General features: G+C 63.1%; 1 protein-coding gene across 8 annotated transcripts; it reads right to left on the bottom strand.

The window, feature by feature from the left end:
• On the bottom strand, window positions 1-12,959 carry ARFGAP1 (ADP ribosylation factor GTPase activating protein 1). Of its 8 annotated transcripts, none has more exons than XM_066235702.1 (14): window positions 12,803-12,959; window positions 11,236-11,299; window positions 10,815-10,924; window positions 10,408-10,579; window positions 9,853-9,953; window positions 9,129-9,215; window positions 8,747-8,843; window positions 6,429-6,485; window positions 5,975-6,007; window positions 2,871-2,900; window positions 2,057-2,113; window positions 1,653-1,712; window positions 1,134-1,210; window positions 1-496 (listed from the first exon to the last, which is right to left on the bottom strand). In XM_066235702.1, exons 2-14 carry the CDS (start codon window positions 11,293-11,295, stop codon window positions 148-150), a joined length of 1,290 nt encoding a protein of 429 aa, XP_066091799.1. In that variant the 5' UTR covers window positions 11,296-11,299; window positions 12,803-12,959; the 3' UTR covers window positions 1-147. The 8 variants fall into 8 exon arrangements, with proteins under 8 accessions (XP_066091799.1, XP_066091801.1, XP_066091804.1 ...); XM_066235704.1 differs by having other exon boundaries at window positions 1,134-1,204; XM_066235707.1 differs by lacking the exon at window positions 1,653-1,712.
• Between the last annotated feature and the right edge of the window lie 4,091 nt (window positions 12,960-17,050).

Genomic DNA, 17,050 nt, shown 5'->3' with positions numbered 1-17,050 from the left:
GCGGGCGGCAGCCCCTCCCCGAGGCCTGCCCCCCGCCGTCTCCACGCTGCGGCCGGTGTTTCGTGGGTCAAGTGAAGGAGCTGAAGGGGGGCAGGGGGCAGAGTGCAGACCAGCGGCTGCCCGGCAGCTGGGAGCCAGCACGGCGGCCTACCAGTCCTGGTTGTCCCAGCCCTCGTCCACCTGAGCGGCCTTCGGCGGGGCAGCCTTCCTGCCGGCCCGGGCCCGGCCCGGGCCCTCCCCGCCGCCCCAGGCCTCCCCGCCGTCGCTGTTGTCGCTGTTCTTGTGGTTGGAGGCGGAGCCTGAGCCCCACACGTCCCAGCTGTCCGAGCTCCGCTTCTCGGCCGTGGCGTCCACGCACGTCCAGCTGTCACTGCTCGGGGACTGGTGGGCCTGGGCGGGGTCGGAGCTCCCGAAGGTCTCCCAGAAGCTGGGGTCAATGGCGCTGTTCTGGGAGTTGTCCCCGCCGCTGTTCTGGTAGCTCCGGCCCTCCGGGGGTCTGGGGAAGACCCGGCTCTGAGCAGCTGCTGCCCCAGCGCCCCGCCTTCCCTCGCACCTCCCGAGAACGTCCCCCGCCACCCGAGGGCAGAGGGCCCAGCTGTGGGCGGCTCCAGCACAACCCCTGCCGGGAGGACGCCAATGCTCACACCACAGCCGCTCCAGGGCCCCCTGCTGCGGGCCTGAAGGACCGCCAAGCCCCGGAGGCAGCACGCTGGCCCGCGCTGGTGAGACGACCCGGACAGAGGCTGCACCTCCAAACCACAGCCACGCTCGTCGGGAAGAAAGCAGCCTTCAGCCCGGGGGGGGGGGGGGGGGGGGGGTTGTCAAGGGAAATGTGTCCCACCCAGGAGTGGCCTGGCATTGCCTGTGGCTACCTCCTCATCAGACCCCAGGGTCCCGAGTGACAGAGGGGCTCGCCGGAAGGCTGGCTGGGAGCCCGAGGGCAGAGGTGTGACCCTAACCCTGGGCAGCAGCAGTCCCTCAGGGTGTGGGGAGGTCACAGCGAGGGGGGCGGGGCACTGACCGCCCTGACCTCTGGGCTCCTGCACAGGGAGCCCTGGACCCTGGGGCTGCTGACCGCCCCCAGGGACCCTGTGGGACAAACCCAGGGAAGGGGACCAGGTCAGGACACAGACCTGTCCAAGGGGTCCTCCGCTCTCCCAGAGAAGAAGGTGGTGACATCCCGCCATCCCTTGCTGCCGACTCCCTGGACCTGGAGGGGAGGGGACACAGCTCAGCTCAGACACGGAGCAAACGGCCTTCTGCTCAAAGACCTGCGAAGCTCCGAAGCAGACAGCTGTCCCTGCCGCCACCAGCTCCCCCAGACGGGGTCTGCTGGCCGCCCAGGGGGACAGTGAGGGGCCACGGCACACCCACTCAGCAGGGACTCACCGGGGGAGGTCAGCGGCAGCAGAGGACAGGAGAGAAGAAAGAAGCGGCAGGTCAGCAGGTTAGTGGCCGTGCAGCGCACGGAGCCGTCTCCACATTCCTCCAGCTGCCGGCACCAGAGCACTGACCCCCTCCTCACACCGTCCAGGGCCACTCGGCCACAGCGGTGACCGGGGCACAACGCGCCCTGCCCCACGGCTCCCAGGGACGGCGCCCGGAATGTGGAGACTGGCTCCAGCCGCACCGCACACTGGCGGGCGCCCTACCTTCGATGCCAACTGAGAGACCCCACTGGACACATCATCAAAAATCTTTCCCTCCTTCACCTGCGTGGAGTGGACGGTCGTTACCGAGGGCCAGAGGACCAGCACCCCCCAGCTGCACCAGGGCACCCCGACTCCCGCTATGACCTCACCCCAGAACTGACAGGGAGGAGTGGAGCTGTGACACTGCACCCCCAGTCTAGCAGTGTCCTCCCCCGGTGGTCTCTGCACTGCCCCCCAGCCCCCCCGAGAGCTCCTGCCCAGTCTGGGCCCCCCGGGAGGAGGGCTCTCGGACGCAGAGCATAAGGCCAAGCCCCACGGGGCCCAGGGAACGGGCGGAGCCTGGGGAAGAGGCCCCCAGAGGCAGGCAGGGCACAGGCTGCGTGCCCAGCAGCTGTGAGCATTACCTTCTCCTGGGCAGGTCTGAGGACGTTCTCGTTCAGGCTGTGGCCCAGTTCTGACGCCTGTGTGAGGGACAGACGCCACGAGGGGGTCAGGGACTCCGGGCACCAGGCTCTCCCCAGGACGAGGGCTGGCATAGCAGCCACCAGCTGGTGGTGGTTATGCCAGCACACTCTCACAGCAGCTGTGCAGAAGCGGCCAGGCCCCCCGCCCCAGGCTGTGCAGCCGCGTGGACGCAGCCCAGGGTCAGCACAAGCCCTCAGGTCCGCCCTGTCCAGCTGTCGTCTCCAGGTCTCCGCTCAGAGCCCAGGGGGTCTTGTCCGGTGAGGACAGCCCCTGTGCCGATAGTGGGTCACATGCTCCCCCAGGAAAGCAGGGGCACATCCTCAGAAGCATAAGCCCCGCCTGTCCTCCCACAGGCGCCCAGGAGCTGGTGGAGGGAAGGGAAGGGGGCAGAGCTGGACGACCGGAGGCCCAGGGCCGCTCAGACGGGGCTACGAGAAAGGGCACCACCGAGCGGCAGCCCAACAGGGCGGGTGTCAGGACCTCACTCCTGGGGGGGACGCCTGAGGAGTGTTTGCTTCAAGGCAGTTACACCACCAAGTCCTGCCAAGTAGCTTCCAGGGGTCCCCAGGCCATCAGCACCTACAGCATTCTCAGTCCCAGGGGAGGGTGGTCCCTGAGCAGCATGCAGACAGAGAGGAGCCACGAGCCGCAGGCAGTGAGGTGAGCACACGCAAACAGGCCACGCACACAGGACGCTTGCAGCACGGCACGGCCCAGCACAGGTGGCATGCAGAGGGCAGACACGGGCCTTACCAGCTCCGGCTGCTGCTTGGAACCCCAGAACTTAACCCAGCGGCATGGGGATCGGGGAGAGAGGAGAAAGCGAGGCAGTAGAGCAGCACAGGCCCCACCGGAGGCACCGGGAGAGGTGTCCCTGCACCTCCAGCACGGCCCTCACTGCCACTGAGCCTGGAGAGGTGTCCCTGCACCTCCAGCACGGCCCTCACTGCCACTGAACCTGGACAGGTGTCCCTGCACCTCCAGCACGGCCCTCACTGCCACTGAACCTGGACAGGTGTCCCTGCACCTCCAGCACGGCCCTCACTGCCACTGAGCCTGGACAGGTGTCCCTGCACCTCCAGCATGGCCCTCACTGTCACTGAACCTGGAGAGGTGTCCCTGCACCTCCAGCACGGCCCTCACTGCCACTGAACCTGGACAGGTGTCCCTGCACCTCCAGCCTGGCCCTCACTGCCACTGGACCTGGACAGGTGTCCCTGCACCTCCAGCCTGGCCCTCACTGCCACTGAACCTGGACAGGTGTCCCTGCACCTCCAGCACGGCCCTCACTGCCACTGAGCCTGGACAGGTGTCCCTGCACCTCCAGCACGGCCCTCACTGCCACCGAGCCTGGAGAGGTGTCCCTGCACCTCCAGCATGGCCCTCACTGCCACTGGACCTGGACAGGTGTCCCTGCACCTCCAGCCTGGCCCTCACTGCCACTGGACCTGGACAGGTGTCCCTGCACCTCCAGCCTGGCCCTCACTGCCACTGAACCTGGAGAGGTGTCCCTGCACCTCCAGCACGTCCCTCACTGCCACTGGACCTGGACAGGTGTCCCTGCACCTCCAGCATGGCCCTCACTGCCGCTGAACCTGGAGAGGTGTCCCTGCACCTCCAGCACGGCCCTCACTGCCACCGAGCCTGGAGAGGTGTCCCTGCACCTCCAGCACGGCCCTCACTGCCACTGAGCCTGGACAGGTGTCCCTGCACCTCCAGCACGGCCCTCACTGCCACTGAGCCTGGACAGGTGTCCCTGCACCTCCAGCACGGCCCTCACTGTCACTGAACCTGGAGAGGTGTCCCTGCACCTCCAGCACGGCCCTCACTGCCACTGAACCTGGACAGGTGTCCCTGCACCTCCAGCATGGCCCTCACTGTCACTGAACCTGGAGAGGTGTCCCTGCACCTCCAGCATGGCCCTCACTGCCACTGAACCTGGACAGGTGTCCCTGCACCTCCAGCACGGCCCTCACTGCCACTGAACCTGGACAGGTGTCCCTGCACCTCCAGCACGGCCCTCACTGTCACTGAACCTGGAGAGGTGTCCCTGCACCTCCAGCACGGCCCTCACTGCCACCGAGCCTGGAGAGGTGTCCCTGCACCTCCAGCATGGCCCTCACTGCCACTGAACCTGGACAGGTGTCCCTGCACCTCCAGCACGGCCCTCACTGCCACTGGACCTGGACAGGTGTCCCTGCACCTCCAGCCTGGCCCTCACTGCCGCTGAACCTGGACAGGTGTCCCTGCACCTCCAGCCTGGCCCTCACTGCCGCTGAACCTGGACAGGTGTCCCTGCACCTCCAGCCTGGCCCTCACTGCCACTGAACCTGGACAGGTGTCCCTGCACCTCCAGCACGGCCCTCACTGCCACCGAGCCTGGAGAGGTGTCCCTGCACCTCCAGCACGGCCCTCACTGCCACTGAGCCTGGACAGGTATCCCTGCACCTCCAGCACGGCCCTCACTGCCACTGAGCCTGGACAGGTGTCCCTGCACCTCCAGCACGGCCCTCACTGCCACCGGACCTGGAGAGGTGTCCCTGCACCTCCAGCATGGCCCTCACTGCCGCTGGACCTGGAGAGGTGTCCCTGCACCTCCAGCACGGCCCTCACTGCCACCGAGCCTGGAGAGGTGTCCCTGCACCTCCAGCACGGCCCTCACTGCCACCGGACCTGGAGAGGTGTCCCTGCACCTCCAGCACGGCCCTCACTGCCACCGAACCTGGACAGGTGTCCCCGCACCTCCAGCACGGCTCTCACTGCCACCGAACCTGGACAGGTGTCCCTGCACCTCCAGCACGGCCCTCACTGCCACCGGACCTGGAGAGGTGTCCCCGCACCTCCAGCACGGCCCTCACTGCCACCGGACCTGGAGAGGTGTCCCTGCACCTCCAGCACGGCCCTCACTGCCACCGGACCTGGAGAGGTGTCCCTGCACCTCCAGCACGGCCCTCACTGCCACTGAGCCTGGACAGGTGTCCCTGCACCTCCAGCATGGCCCTCACTGCCACTGAACCTGGACAGGTGTCCCTGCACCTCCAGCACGGCCCTCACTGCCACTGAACCTGCCCGTCCCTAACCGCGTAAGCCTGTGACTCGGGCCTGCAGCAGCGCTCACAGAAGCAGAGCAGGGCCCCCAGCGGGCAGGGAGGAACCACCCCTCCCTCACTTGGGGCCAGGACATGAGTCCTGACCCCCAACCCTGAGAGGACGGGAGAGCCCAGAGCCCTTCACCCTGTGGGCACAGCAGGGGCCACCAACCAGGATTTGAAGGAAAAAGGGCCGAGGCCCAAGATCCCGTCTATAGGGAGAGAACACGCTGACCAGGCACAGAGGTCAGCCCTACGGTCCCAAGGAGGCGCCGGCCAGCAGACATGCCCAGCCTCAGCAACACGGAGCCTCCTGAGGCCACCTGCTTCCCCTGACCGGGAGGCTCTGCAGTGGCCACGCGCTGTCCACCACCCAGGCTGCGACGCATCGGGGGACAGCTCACCCCACAGGCCCTCCACGGTGCAGCCCACGCTCCCTGCCCGGTCTGCAGGCCCTGCAGTAACACCTGCTGAAGTGGGCTGGGGGACAAGGCCACACACGGGACCTGTCGGGGCCCTGGCTGCACACGGCACCATCCCCTCCCTGGGCCTGGCGGGGCCCTGGCTGCACACGGCGCCGTCCCCTCCCTGGGCCTGGCGGGGCCCTGGCTGCACACGGCGCCATCCCCTCCCTGGGCCTGGCGGGGCCCTGGCTGCACACGGCACCATCCCCTCCCTGGGTTGGGCCTGAGGAGAGCACACCAGACACCGGACGGGACACCAGACTGGGAGCTAACAGAGCACAGGGCACAGAAGCTTCTCTGTTACCTTCTGACTCGCCTGGGATCCAAACTTTGTAGCCTGGAAGGAAAACAGGGATTTCTGACCAACTGTCCTGACTCTGGCCCCCAGGCCACGTGTCCCCAGGGCTCACAGATGCTGAGATGAGGGCCCAGGCCCTGTGCTGGTGCCCCCTGCAGGGGGCCACCCACGCCCCCCTTCAACAGGCTTCCCCACAGCCCAGCCCACACCAACCCCAGGTGCCCAGCAGGGTCCAGCTGTGCTCACTTTGCCCAGAACCCAGCCCCATGCAGTCCAGAGGGAAGGTGCTGGGATCCCCGGCCACAGCCCCCTTCAGAGACGGGCCCTGGACAGGACCAGCAGAGCCACCCGGCCCAGCAGTGGTGTTGGGGGGGGGCCCTCCGCTCCGGGCTCTGCCCCTCCCCGCCAGCCAGGCTGTGCAGGTCCCTCAGGGCCGGAGGAGCGGGCAGAGGCTACTCACACCCTCCTTAGCTGCCGAGGCGAACTTGCTGGCTCCGGTGGTGAAGCTGCTCCAGCCCTGGAGAGACACAGAGGCCACAGTGCGTCCACACGCGGCTCCCAGGAGGCCTCGTTCCAGGTCCAGACCCCCGCGCCATCCACACTCCCCCCCAGGAGGCCTTGTCCCAGGTCCAGACCCCCGCGCCATCCACCCCCCCCCAGGAGGCCTTGTCCCAGGTCCAGACCCCCGCGCCATCCACCCCCCCCCCCGGAGGCCTTGTCCCAGGTCCAGACCCCCGCGCCATCCACCCCCCCCCCAGGAGGCCTCGTCCCAGGTCCAGACCCCCGCGCCATCCACCCCCCCCCAGGAGGCCTTGTCCCAGGTCCAGACCCCCGCGCCATCCACACTCCCCCCAGGAGGCCCGATGTCTCCAACGCCTCCCGACGGGAAGGACTAGGACTTGGAAGAGCCGGCTGGACCCCGGGGTGGTACTGTTGCCCCGCCCAGACCCCGCCTCCCCTCCACCGCCCACTCCAGGCAGATCCGCTCTGGGGCCAGTGGGGCCCCTGCAAGCTGTTCTCTTTGGTCTCAGTTCAAGGTTTCCTTCTAGTTAGAAACATAAACATCTCATTTAGATCCCACCACAGCCTCCTGCTCGTGAAGAGACCCAGAGGGCTGTGCACGCAGGAGATGCTCCCTTCACTTAGATGACTACAGAATGAAAGACCTGTGGACACACAATGGACATCTGGAGGGCAGGCACCCTGCTCAGCTGTGACTGCCTTCCAGGCTCCGGGGACCCAGCTGACCCTGCCAACCGCTGGTTTCAATAGCTCTCACTCATCGACGGTCACTCACTTCTGGAGCCAGTGTGTCCAGTGCAAGAGGACGGTAAAAGGGGCAGGGACCCTCCTGCCACTCGAGTCAGGACCCTGAGCAGCAGCCGGGAAGGGGCGGCTTCCCTGAGCCTCCTCCAGCTCCCTCACCTGCGCAAGGCTCAGACGGCCTCGTGGTCGCCTCCACTGACACCCGGGTCCACACCTGCCTCCCTCCCTCAGTCCTGAGAAAACCCTGTCCGACGAGCGGGAAGAGGCCTCCTCGCCCAGGCGCCCTTGGGTGTTTGCAGTACTCTGACCATGACGCCTTGAGGAAGCAACACCATTTTTTAAATTGAGCCCTGGCCAAGCAACTCAGTTGGTTAAAGCATCTTCCCCATATGCCAAGGCTGCAGGTTTGATTCCCAGTCACGGCACAAAAAAGAATCAACGAATAAATGTATAAGTGGAACAACAAATCAATGTTTCTCTCTCTCTCAAGTCAGTAAGTAAGTTTCCTTGGAACACGGTGGTGTGAAGGGGAGCGGCCCAGGGCAGGTGGGGGCCACGCGTGGCTGAGGGTGCCGGTGCCATCCCGAGCCCACGCGGCTTAGAGCCGTCACCTCTGCCACCGAGCCTCGTCTCTACTGGGCCGGCCAGCAGAGCAACGTGGGAACTACACAGTTGGGGTCAGGTGGCACCAGCGCTCTCTGGGGAGAGGTGGCCACGCCGACTCCACACAGGACCTTGTTCTCTGGGGGAGATGCACCTTGTTAACTGGAAAATACGTGTTTGCTGCCAAAGTAAACAAGGGGTGAAACGTGTGGGATCTGAGAGACGCGCAGACGCAGGTGAGGGAGGGCCTTGTTCTGGGGGCCCCGGGCCCGCACTCCCAACAGGACACAGACGCAGGTGAGGGAGGGCCTTGCTCTGGGGGCCCCGGGCTCGCACTCCCACCAGGACGCAGACGCAGGTGAGGGAGGGCCTTGTTCTGGGGGCCCCGGGCTCACACTCCCACCAGGACGCAGACGCAGGTGAAGGAGGGCCTTGGCTCCGGGGCCCCGGGCTCGCACTCCCACCAGGACACAGACACAGGTGAAGGAGGGCCTTGGCTCCGGGGCCCCGGGCTCGCACTCCCACCAGAACACAGACGCAGGTGAAGGAGGGCCTTGGCCCCGGGCTCGCACTCCCACCAGGACGCAGACGCAGGTGAAGGAGGGCCTTGGCTCCGGGGGGCCCCGGGCTCGCACTCCCACCAGGACGCAGACGCAGGTGAAGGAGGGCCTTGGCTCCAGGGGGCCCCGGGCTCGCACTCCCACCAGGACGCAGACGCAGGTGAAGGAGGGCCTTGGCTCCGGGGGGCCCCGGGCTCGCACTCCCACCAGGACGCAGACGCAGGTGAAGGAGGGCCTTGGCTCCAGGGGGCCCCGGGCTCGCACTCCCACCAGGACGCAGACGCAGGTGAAGGAGGGCCTTGGCCCCGGGGGGCCCCGGGCTCGCACTCCCAGCAGGACGCACACTCACCGAGTACAGGGACGACATGGCGCTGTTGAGGAAGTCATCGTCCTTCTTCGGGGGTGGCACCGTGTTCCCAAACCCAACGTAGCGACTCTCCTGGGCCCTGAGAGGAAACACAGCCGCCGCCACGCTGCTCGCTGACGCCCACCTACTGTGCCAGCCCAGAGCCACCACAGGGTGACCGCAGGGACTGTCCACCTCCGGGACAGACCGCCACAAGCCAGGCAGAGCCCAGCATGGGAAGTGTGTTCTTTTCTCCTAAGAATTAGGCTTCCCCTCCACCCCGGGCCCCACGCACAGCTGTCTGCCCTGGCACGCTGGCCCAGGCACCCGCAGGGACAGTCCTGCTGAGGGACCCGGCCCTCCCGCTCCCCGCCCCGGGTCTCACCCTTGGTAGGAGCTGAGGTCCTCGTTCAGCCAGTCCTCAAAGGCCTTGTCCGAGGAGGCGGTGGGGTTCTGCGGCTGGCCGGATGCTCTGAAATAGAGTCAACAGTTGTCACGCCCACCAGAGGGCAGCAGAAGCCCACCAGACACCACACGGGCCTCTGGGAGGTATGTCAGGGCCACCTGTCACACCTGGGCTCCTCCAAGAACACAGGACGGGGCTCCAGCTGTACCTGGAAAGTGGCTCATAAAGCCCACAAGGAGCAGGGGAGACAGCGTGGCCTTCGCACAGGGCCTCACAACAAGACACCTGGACCTACCATGCAGAGGAAGCAGGCGGGGAGGGCCTGGCACCCCCAGCGAGTGGGGAGCCTCTAAAACCATCACAAAGACCATGGGAGAGGCAGGACGACCCCCAGGGGCCAGCTTGCCCACACTGTGCCTGCACTCTGGGGAGGTGGGTGACCCTCGGACAGGACAGAGGTGCAGACATGTCCTGGGCATGTTCCGGAAGGACCGCACTGAGCTGGCACCGGAGCTGCTGGGGCAGCAGGTGTTCCCTTTTATGTCTGCACTGGTCGGCAACAAAGCTTGTACCCTTCTAGCAACTTAGTAAGTTGTTTTTCCCACTGACTGCGGGAAGAGCTCACACTGGAGCTGGTGCTAGGACCCTGAGCTACAGCTGAAGTCGGGACTGGGCCGAGAACAGAGGCCAGGGGAGTGGCTACCGGTGGGCAGTGGATGGCAGTGTCTTAGACTGAGGTGGGGTCCAGTTCTGCGCAGGCGATGATGCCAAAGACCATTCTCTGCCTTCGGCCAGAGTGGCCACCTGCCAAGGGGACAGGGGGTTAGAGACCCCAGACCTGTCGGGGCAGCCGTGGGTGGTGTTGGCTCTAGTAAACTCCAGTGTGCCCCCCATGCAGCCCCTCCCAGGGCAGTGTCCACAGGCGATGGTATCTGCCTCGTGTGAACACGGAGACCAGGTCTCTCTCTGCAGTGGTGCGGGGAAGTTCTTTGTCAGTAGCTACAACCCCAAATGTCCAGGACCCACCTCTCTGACCCCCAGCAGGCACTGCTATCCTGAGGAATATTTTAACCAAGGTGGACAGAGGCACCACAGTCTCCCAGGAAGTGGGAAGGAAGGCCTGTCCTTAACCCCTACTAACTGCAGTCCACCTGCCACCCCCTCCCCAGGGTGGGGGACAGACCAGACGCCCTTCTGCACGAGGACGGAGTCACAGCAGTCCCGGTGGAAGCGGCCTGGGCAGCACTGGTGGCCTCACCTTGTCCCTGAAGAGGGCCGCCGCTCTGCTGTTGTACTTGTCCTGCAGGGACCAGCAGGGGTCGTAGTCCTCCTGGGACTCCAGGAACTGTCGGAACTTAGCGTTCCCGCCAGCTTTCATCTTCTCCAGCTCCAGGTCCTTCCACTTGTCCATGGTGACAGAACGCACGAAACTGGAGGGCAGAGGGCAGCTGGTCACCGAGTGCTGGGGATCCCAGACGCCCCACGTGGTGGATTAGACGGTGCGCTTCCTGTGACAGAGGGGCTGGGCCACGAGGCCTCCGAGGGCACACTGGGCTGGTGGTGAGTGAGGCGGCCTGCGCCTTGCTGGCACTGTCACGTGGGCAGGCCTTCGGCCACGGTTGGGACGCTCTGGCCACCCGAGTATCAGGAGAGGCAGGCACTGACCTGAGGTGCACTCCGAGCCCGCGGTGTTTCCCCGAGCACTCCAGGCAGATCCAGATGCCATAGGTCACACTCACCCACTGAGGGTTGAATGCACCACACTCAAAACACACCTGTGGAGAGGGCCACGTGGCTCAGGACCCCAGAGACCCCCGAAGGAGGACCCGAGAAGGAGCAGAGGAGAAGCTGGCTGGGAGACCACCAGTGATAGGGAGGGCGGGTGCCGAGGCTGCCAGCCACTCCGGGGAGGGTGGCGAGCCCTCGCCAGGGCAGCAAGGAACAGCAGGGAACAGCAGAGAACAGCAGGGAATAGCAGAGAACAGCAGGGAACAGCAGGGAACAGCAGAGAACAGCAGGGAACAGCAGAGAGCAGCAGGGAACAGCAGGGAACAGCAGAGAGCAGCAGGGAACAGCAGGCACTCACGTTGTTCTCGTCCTGCACCCTGACCTCCTTCAGGACTTTCCTGGTTCTTGGGCTGGCCATGATGCTGCAAGGAAGAAAAACAAACTTTTACAACTTACAGACAGGTTCCTTTACCGAGACATCCACTGTCCGTGCAAAAACACTACAAAACATAGCTTCAGAGCAATGCCACTGAGCTGCTTAGAAGCCAGATGAAGTTAAGAAACAAACATCTCTGTATTCTGCAATTGATGGAAACAAACTGAGTTCCCCCACCGCTCCCTTCTGCCCTGGAGTTCTCTGCGCTGCCGGACGGTCCCCCTACACGACCAGATCTCACTGGCAAACAAACAAACGCATGGTCCTGCCCAGGACTGGTCCCTGGCTCAATGTGGAATGTGGTCACCACAGGAAAGGCAGCAGCAGGTGCACACACACACACACACACACACACGTGGAGAGACCCAGTGATGGGTCTGAATGTAGAAAGCCCTTTGCAGACCCTGGTCTCGCGAGGGCCACAGGGGCGTCCCTGCCAACTGGTGCGCAGGGCTGGCATCCACACCTGTGGACACAGGGTCCCCACAGGCTGGGCCCACCGTCCCGTCCTGGCCAACAAGATACAGGCAACAGGAGTAGAAATAGGGGAGTCTGCTCTGAATTCTCTCCCTGCATCAACGGCAGCGGGATGAACGTGTGCAGAGCCACTAAAGGGACTCCGTGCAAAGTGAAGGGCTTGGCGTGGATTGAAAAGCAACCCCCTCGGCGCCTGGTGTTGGATGTGAGAATCCCTGACTTCTCTGAAAGGCTAAGTTTAACACAAACGCCTCCTCCTTCTAACGCCTTAACCATGATTTATCTTGGAAGACGATCCAAGAACTCCTCTGTTTTAACGTTCGACACCAAGGGGGTCCCAGGGTGCTCCTAACGTCAATCAACGCGGGACCAGTTGAGGACGCGCCCCCGCCGCCTGCAGGATGTCTGGTCTTCCTTAACCGGGGCGTTCCCAACACCTGCGATGACCGGGGGCGACTAAAGGTCACTGCCCGGTCCCTCCGGGCTGCTGTTACGCAGCGGACAAGGCAGGAAAGCACCCAAAGGCCCCCTTTGTTCATTCTCTGGACTCGGGAGCGTGCCGGTCCGGAAAGGGACGGGGACACCGACCCGGAGCCAGAGCCGGTGCCGCGCCGGGACCCGCCCTCCGCGAGCACCGTTACTTCTCTTCCCGGGGCGGGGGAGGAGATTGCGGCGAGGCCGTGACCGGGCCAGACAAGGAGCACAGCTCTACGCAGACCCGCGCCCCCCGGGGAGGAAATGTCAGGTCCTTCCCGGGTCATCCTCCACCCCTCCCGCCACCGGACAGACGATCAGCCCCCGCAGAGAGCCGGAGAAGGGAACGAAAGGGCCGAGGCTGGACGCCGATTCGGACTAGGTGGACGCCGTGTCCAGGCCGGGACCTGGCTCCGCGGGAGGGAACGTGGGCCGGGCCGAGCCGGCCGGGCGCCGGCGGGGGTGACGGGAGGGAGGGCCCGCGACTGCTGCGGTGGGCGCGCGGGGCAGCTTCGGAGGGGAGATCGGCCGCGCTTACCGGGTGGACTGGATCCTGCGCGCCGGGATCGGGAGGGGTCGGCGGGGTCCGGGCGGGGGTCCGGGCCGGGGTCGGGCCGCGCGGCGGGCGAGCTGCACGGAGGACGACTCTAGCCGGCCGCCTACCCCGCCGCCACCAGCTTCCGGCTACGTTGCGCCTCGCAAGGCATCACGGGAAGCCGGGGGCTGCTGGCAGAGGCGGGGCTTCCGCTGCTCGCCGGGCCGGAAGCGCCGCCCAAATCACCGTCGCCATGGGGACGCGTCTGCGACGGCGCTCTGCAGCCAGGCTGGCGCTGAGGTGGAGAAAGGGAGCGGAAAGCCCACGCTGACAGCCCCAGGGGGCCGGACTCTGGGTCTTCTTTGCGCCGCTCCGCCGCGTCCTGGCCGCCCCTGCAGACCCCCCGACGCGGCTGCGCCAGGGTGGGCGGTGCTGGGCCAGCGACCCGTGTATCATCGGAGCGGACGGTCCGGCGGGTCCGCCACGGCTCGGGGACCGCCCGCCCTCCTTAACGCGGGCACGGAAACGCGTTCGCGTGCAGCGTCGGGGTCTGAACGGGAAACTGACGGCCTGCTCAAATGAGGGTGATTCAAGGACGGCTTATTTGCAAGGGGGCTGATTAGGAAGGCGTGGGTGGGTTTGGGGAGACCACAGGAATTCTGCAGGTGACGTCAGCCGTCTCCAAGCACAGTGGGGGGCGGGGGCGGGGGCGGGGGCGGGGAGGGTCCCGCACCCTGGAGGGAGTCTTTAGGGCCGCTGTCATCTCTGGTGGAGGACATCGCCAGCCCAAGGTGACCAGCAGGTGAAGTGCAAGAATAAACACCTGGCTTCTCTGACCTCTCACCCTCCGACCTGATTTTTGCCTCCCGTTGGCGGAGCCCCGTTGCTGGGGCGGGAGGCGGCGAGGGTGGGAGGCGGCGAGGGCGGGAGGCGGCGAGGGCGGGAGGCGGCGAGGGTGGGAGGTGGAGAGGAGCAGCAGGAGAGACAGAGAGACTGGAAGGGAGGGAGGGACAGACCGACGGGCCGAGAGCAGGCCTGTCACATGACAGAGCTCCCCAAAAGCTAGGAAACAGTGCAGTAGGATCTCAAATATGCCAACCGGTGACTGTGGAAAGGGAGCCGTTCACAGTGATGATCGCTGGGGGCTATAACTGCAAGTGATTTTTGGCTTTGGTTTTTCTCTGTGCTTGTGTGTGTGTGTGTGTGTGTGTGTGCGCATTCCACATAGTTCGATCTGTGAAACTTTTAGAATGATCGAGTAGAAACACTTTTACTGAAGTATGATTTATATGCCATCAAATGTACAGTCCGGTGTGTTTTGATAGATGCATACCCCCCACTAACCTCCACCAGAGGCAACCGCACTGTTCCCATTTCTATCTCAGACCTTCGTTTTGACTGTTCTAGTTGACCAAATAGAATCATGCAATGTGCACTTAACGGCTTTTTCTGCTTCCCATGGTGTTTTCAGGATCGACCCCCACGTGATTGTGTGTTTTCTAGGTATTGCATATAAATGGAACATGCAGCAAGTGACCGTGTGTGTGTGTGTGTGTGTGTGTGTCTCTTTCACTGAACATCCTGTTTTCAAGGTTCATCTGTGTTGTAGCATGAATCAGGGCCCCCTCATTTCTCTTTATTGCTGAATAATATTCCACTACATGAATATACCACTTGGTTGATCCATTCACAGAATGAACATTGGAGACATTTCTTAAGTTTTGGTGATGATGAATAAAGCTGCCCTAAAATTCACATACAAGTCTTTTTGTGGACATGTATTTTATTTCTCTTGTATAATTACCTAGGGGGGTAAAATGGCTGGGTGATGGGGTAGGTGTATGTTGAATCTTACAGGAAATGGACGGTCTTTCAACATGGTTGTATCATTTTATACTCCCTCCCCCACCTCGCAGTCTTGAGACTTCCTGTTCTACGTCTTTGTGAAGACTTGGTATTGTCGAGGTGTTTTTTTAATTGCAGCCATTCTAGTGGTTACAAAGTATTATCTCATTGCAGTTTAGTTTGTCTTTTCCTGCATCATTGGCTGAGCGAAGCCCTGAGTGCCTGCCTTAACTCTAGGGCATTTCCAGCTGGCCCTGTGCCACCCTCTGGGAGGAGCCACCAGCGTCTACAGTAAGAAGCCACTGGCATTCCCAGAAACGGCAAGGGCTGAGGTGACATGGACAAGGTACCAGGAGTGTGGTAATATCCTGTAGTTGGACCTCTGTGGGCTGCACAGGTTCAGAGAGTGAGAGGCGAGTGTTGGACCCATTGCAGGGGGCTTCCTGGAGGAGGCAGGCTGTGAAGGGTGACACATTGAGGAGAAGAGAAAGAGAGGAAAAAGGGAAGGCATTTCTGGGAAAAGGGCACAGCTGGAACCAGTGTTTGACACCAGAGAGACCAAAGAACCAGTGGAGGCTGAGTTTTCTGTTTTCTGGAACATGTCAACCTTTCGCGGCACCCCAAGCTACGGGAGGTCTGGGGCCACATCACAGAGAGGATGGGATGCTGGCTGACGAAGGCAGAGTCTGGGCAGCAAAGCACAGAGTGCCGCTGCAAACTGACAGCATTTTATTATCCATCTGAAATATTTAGATGATCTGTTTTCCTCTCAGAACTGCCAAGGGTCCATTAATTTTCAGTTATAATAGTAATGTGATCATCTTTGTGGTTTCCTCCCCAGGGCTCCTGAAGTTCTCAATGTGAATAAAATAAAAGAGAATTCAAGGGCTGAGAAAAGTTCCAGTCCATGGCTGTGCACAGCCAGAGGTCTCCTGGCACCGGGGGGGGGGGGGGGGGGGGGCACACAAGGTGAGCCGGAAGCGCCCCCTCCCTGAAAGCCAGGCAGCAGCTCAGGAGACCTGTGAAGTCGCTGTGGTGGTACCTGGGGAAAATCTCTCCTCTTTCTTGGACTCAGTTTTCCCCATCCATGAATAGAGGGGACATTTGTCCATGTCTCCAAACTTTTTTGATGTCATAAGTGGGGGGGGGGGCGGTGCCACTGGCAACTAGTAGGAAGAGCCCAGGGCTGCTGCTGGACCCTTGCCCCCCACACAGAGCCCACAGGACCCCTCCCACAGCACATGTCCATGGAACTGCTGTTGGAAGGCCCCTTGTGAGTAACATTGTGCCACCTCTTCTTTTCACTGAATAATTTGTTCATGAACATCTTCCTAGGAAGTCCTACCATCTTCATTCAGCCCGTTCTGAAGGCCAAGACTGGCAAGGAAAAAAAAAAAACAAGGTCAAAGACCTTGAGCAGCATGTCCAAGCTTCCCAGGAGAGGTCTTGTCACTACAGAGCCCCTCACCGCGTGGTCATCGGGTCAGGGACTGGACTTCACACTCCAGGGGCTTTGAGGCCCCTCCTGTTCCCCTAGCCCAGCCCCACCAGGGCTGTCCCCGTGGTCCAGGACCTTCCTGAGCCCCACCCACCATGCTCCACCCTCCCCCCTCCCTCCCTCCCACCAGCAAACAGCAGGAGGATTCCATCCCCCTAAACCTTTCCTCCCAACTGTTCCTTGTTGCGGGGGTCTGGGAACTGGCTGGTTTGGGATGCCGTGTGGCTTCATCCTCGCTTCACTGGGCATGTTAGGAGAACTTGACCTGGCTCTTCCTCAGTCCAATGGAATGTGGGACAGTCAACCAAAACCAGGCAGCTGAAAACTCGCGGCAGTTTGTAAAAATCAGTGAGTGGGTCAGGATTGAGGTTGCCACAGGATATTGATCTCAATTCATTCATCTGTGAAGGGACCAGGGAGAAGGGCACCCAGAGCTGCAAAGGAGAGGATGCCAGTAGGTGCTGCTCTACAAATGCCCCTTGCCTGGCAGTGGTGCTCAAGCAGGGAGGATGTTCCCGTCACTGCTGTGACTGAGGGACTGGGACCCTCCAGCCCTGGACCACCAGAGCCAAGAGCAACAACAGCCCAAGGCTGCAGTGTCACGTGCTGGGCTGCTGGGAAGCCATGCTTGTGTCCCTTACCTAGTACAGACCTTCCTGTCCCCACACCATATCCTCTGCTCAAGTCCTGCTCCTCTCCGAGGCCTGACCGTGACCATCCCCTGCCTCCCAGCACAAGGTTCTCCTCCTGGGGACAGGTCTGACCACCTGCCTCCCAGCACAAGGTTCTCCTCCCGGGGACAGGTCTGACCACCTGCCTCCCAGCACAAGGTTCTCCTCCTGAGGACAGGTCTGACCACCTGCCTCCCAGCACAAGGTTCTCCTGAGGACAGGTCTGACCACCTGCCT

Source organism: Saccopteryx bilineata, chromosome 6 (assembly GCF_036850765.1).
Source record: "Saccopteryx bilineata isolate mSacBil1 chromosome 6, mSacBil1_pri_phased_curated, whole genome shotgun sequence".
Lineage (NCBI taxonomy): Eukaryota > Metazoa > Chordata > Mammalia > Chiroptera > Emballonuridae > Saccopteryx > Saccopteryx bilineata.
The sequence above is the reverse complement of the archived record's forward strand: the minus strand, read 5'-3'. Positions and strand labels throughout refer to the sequence as shown.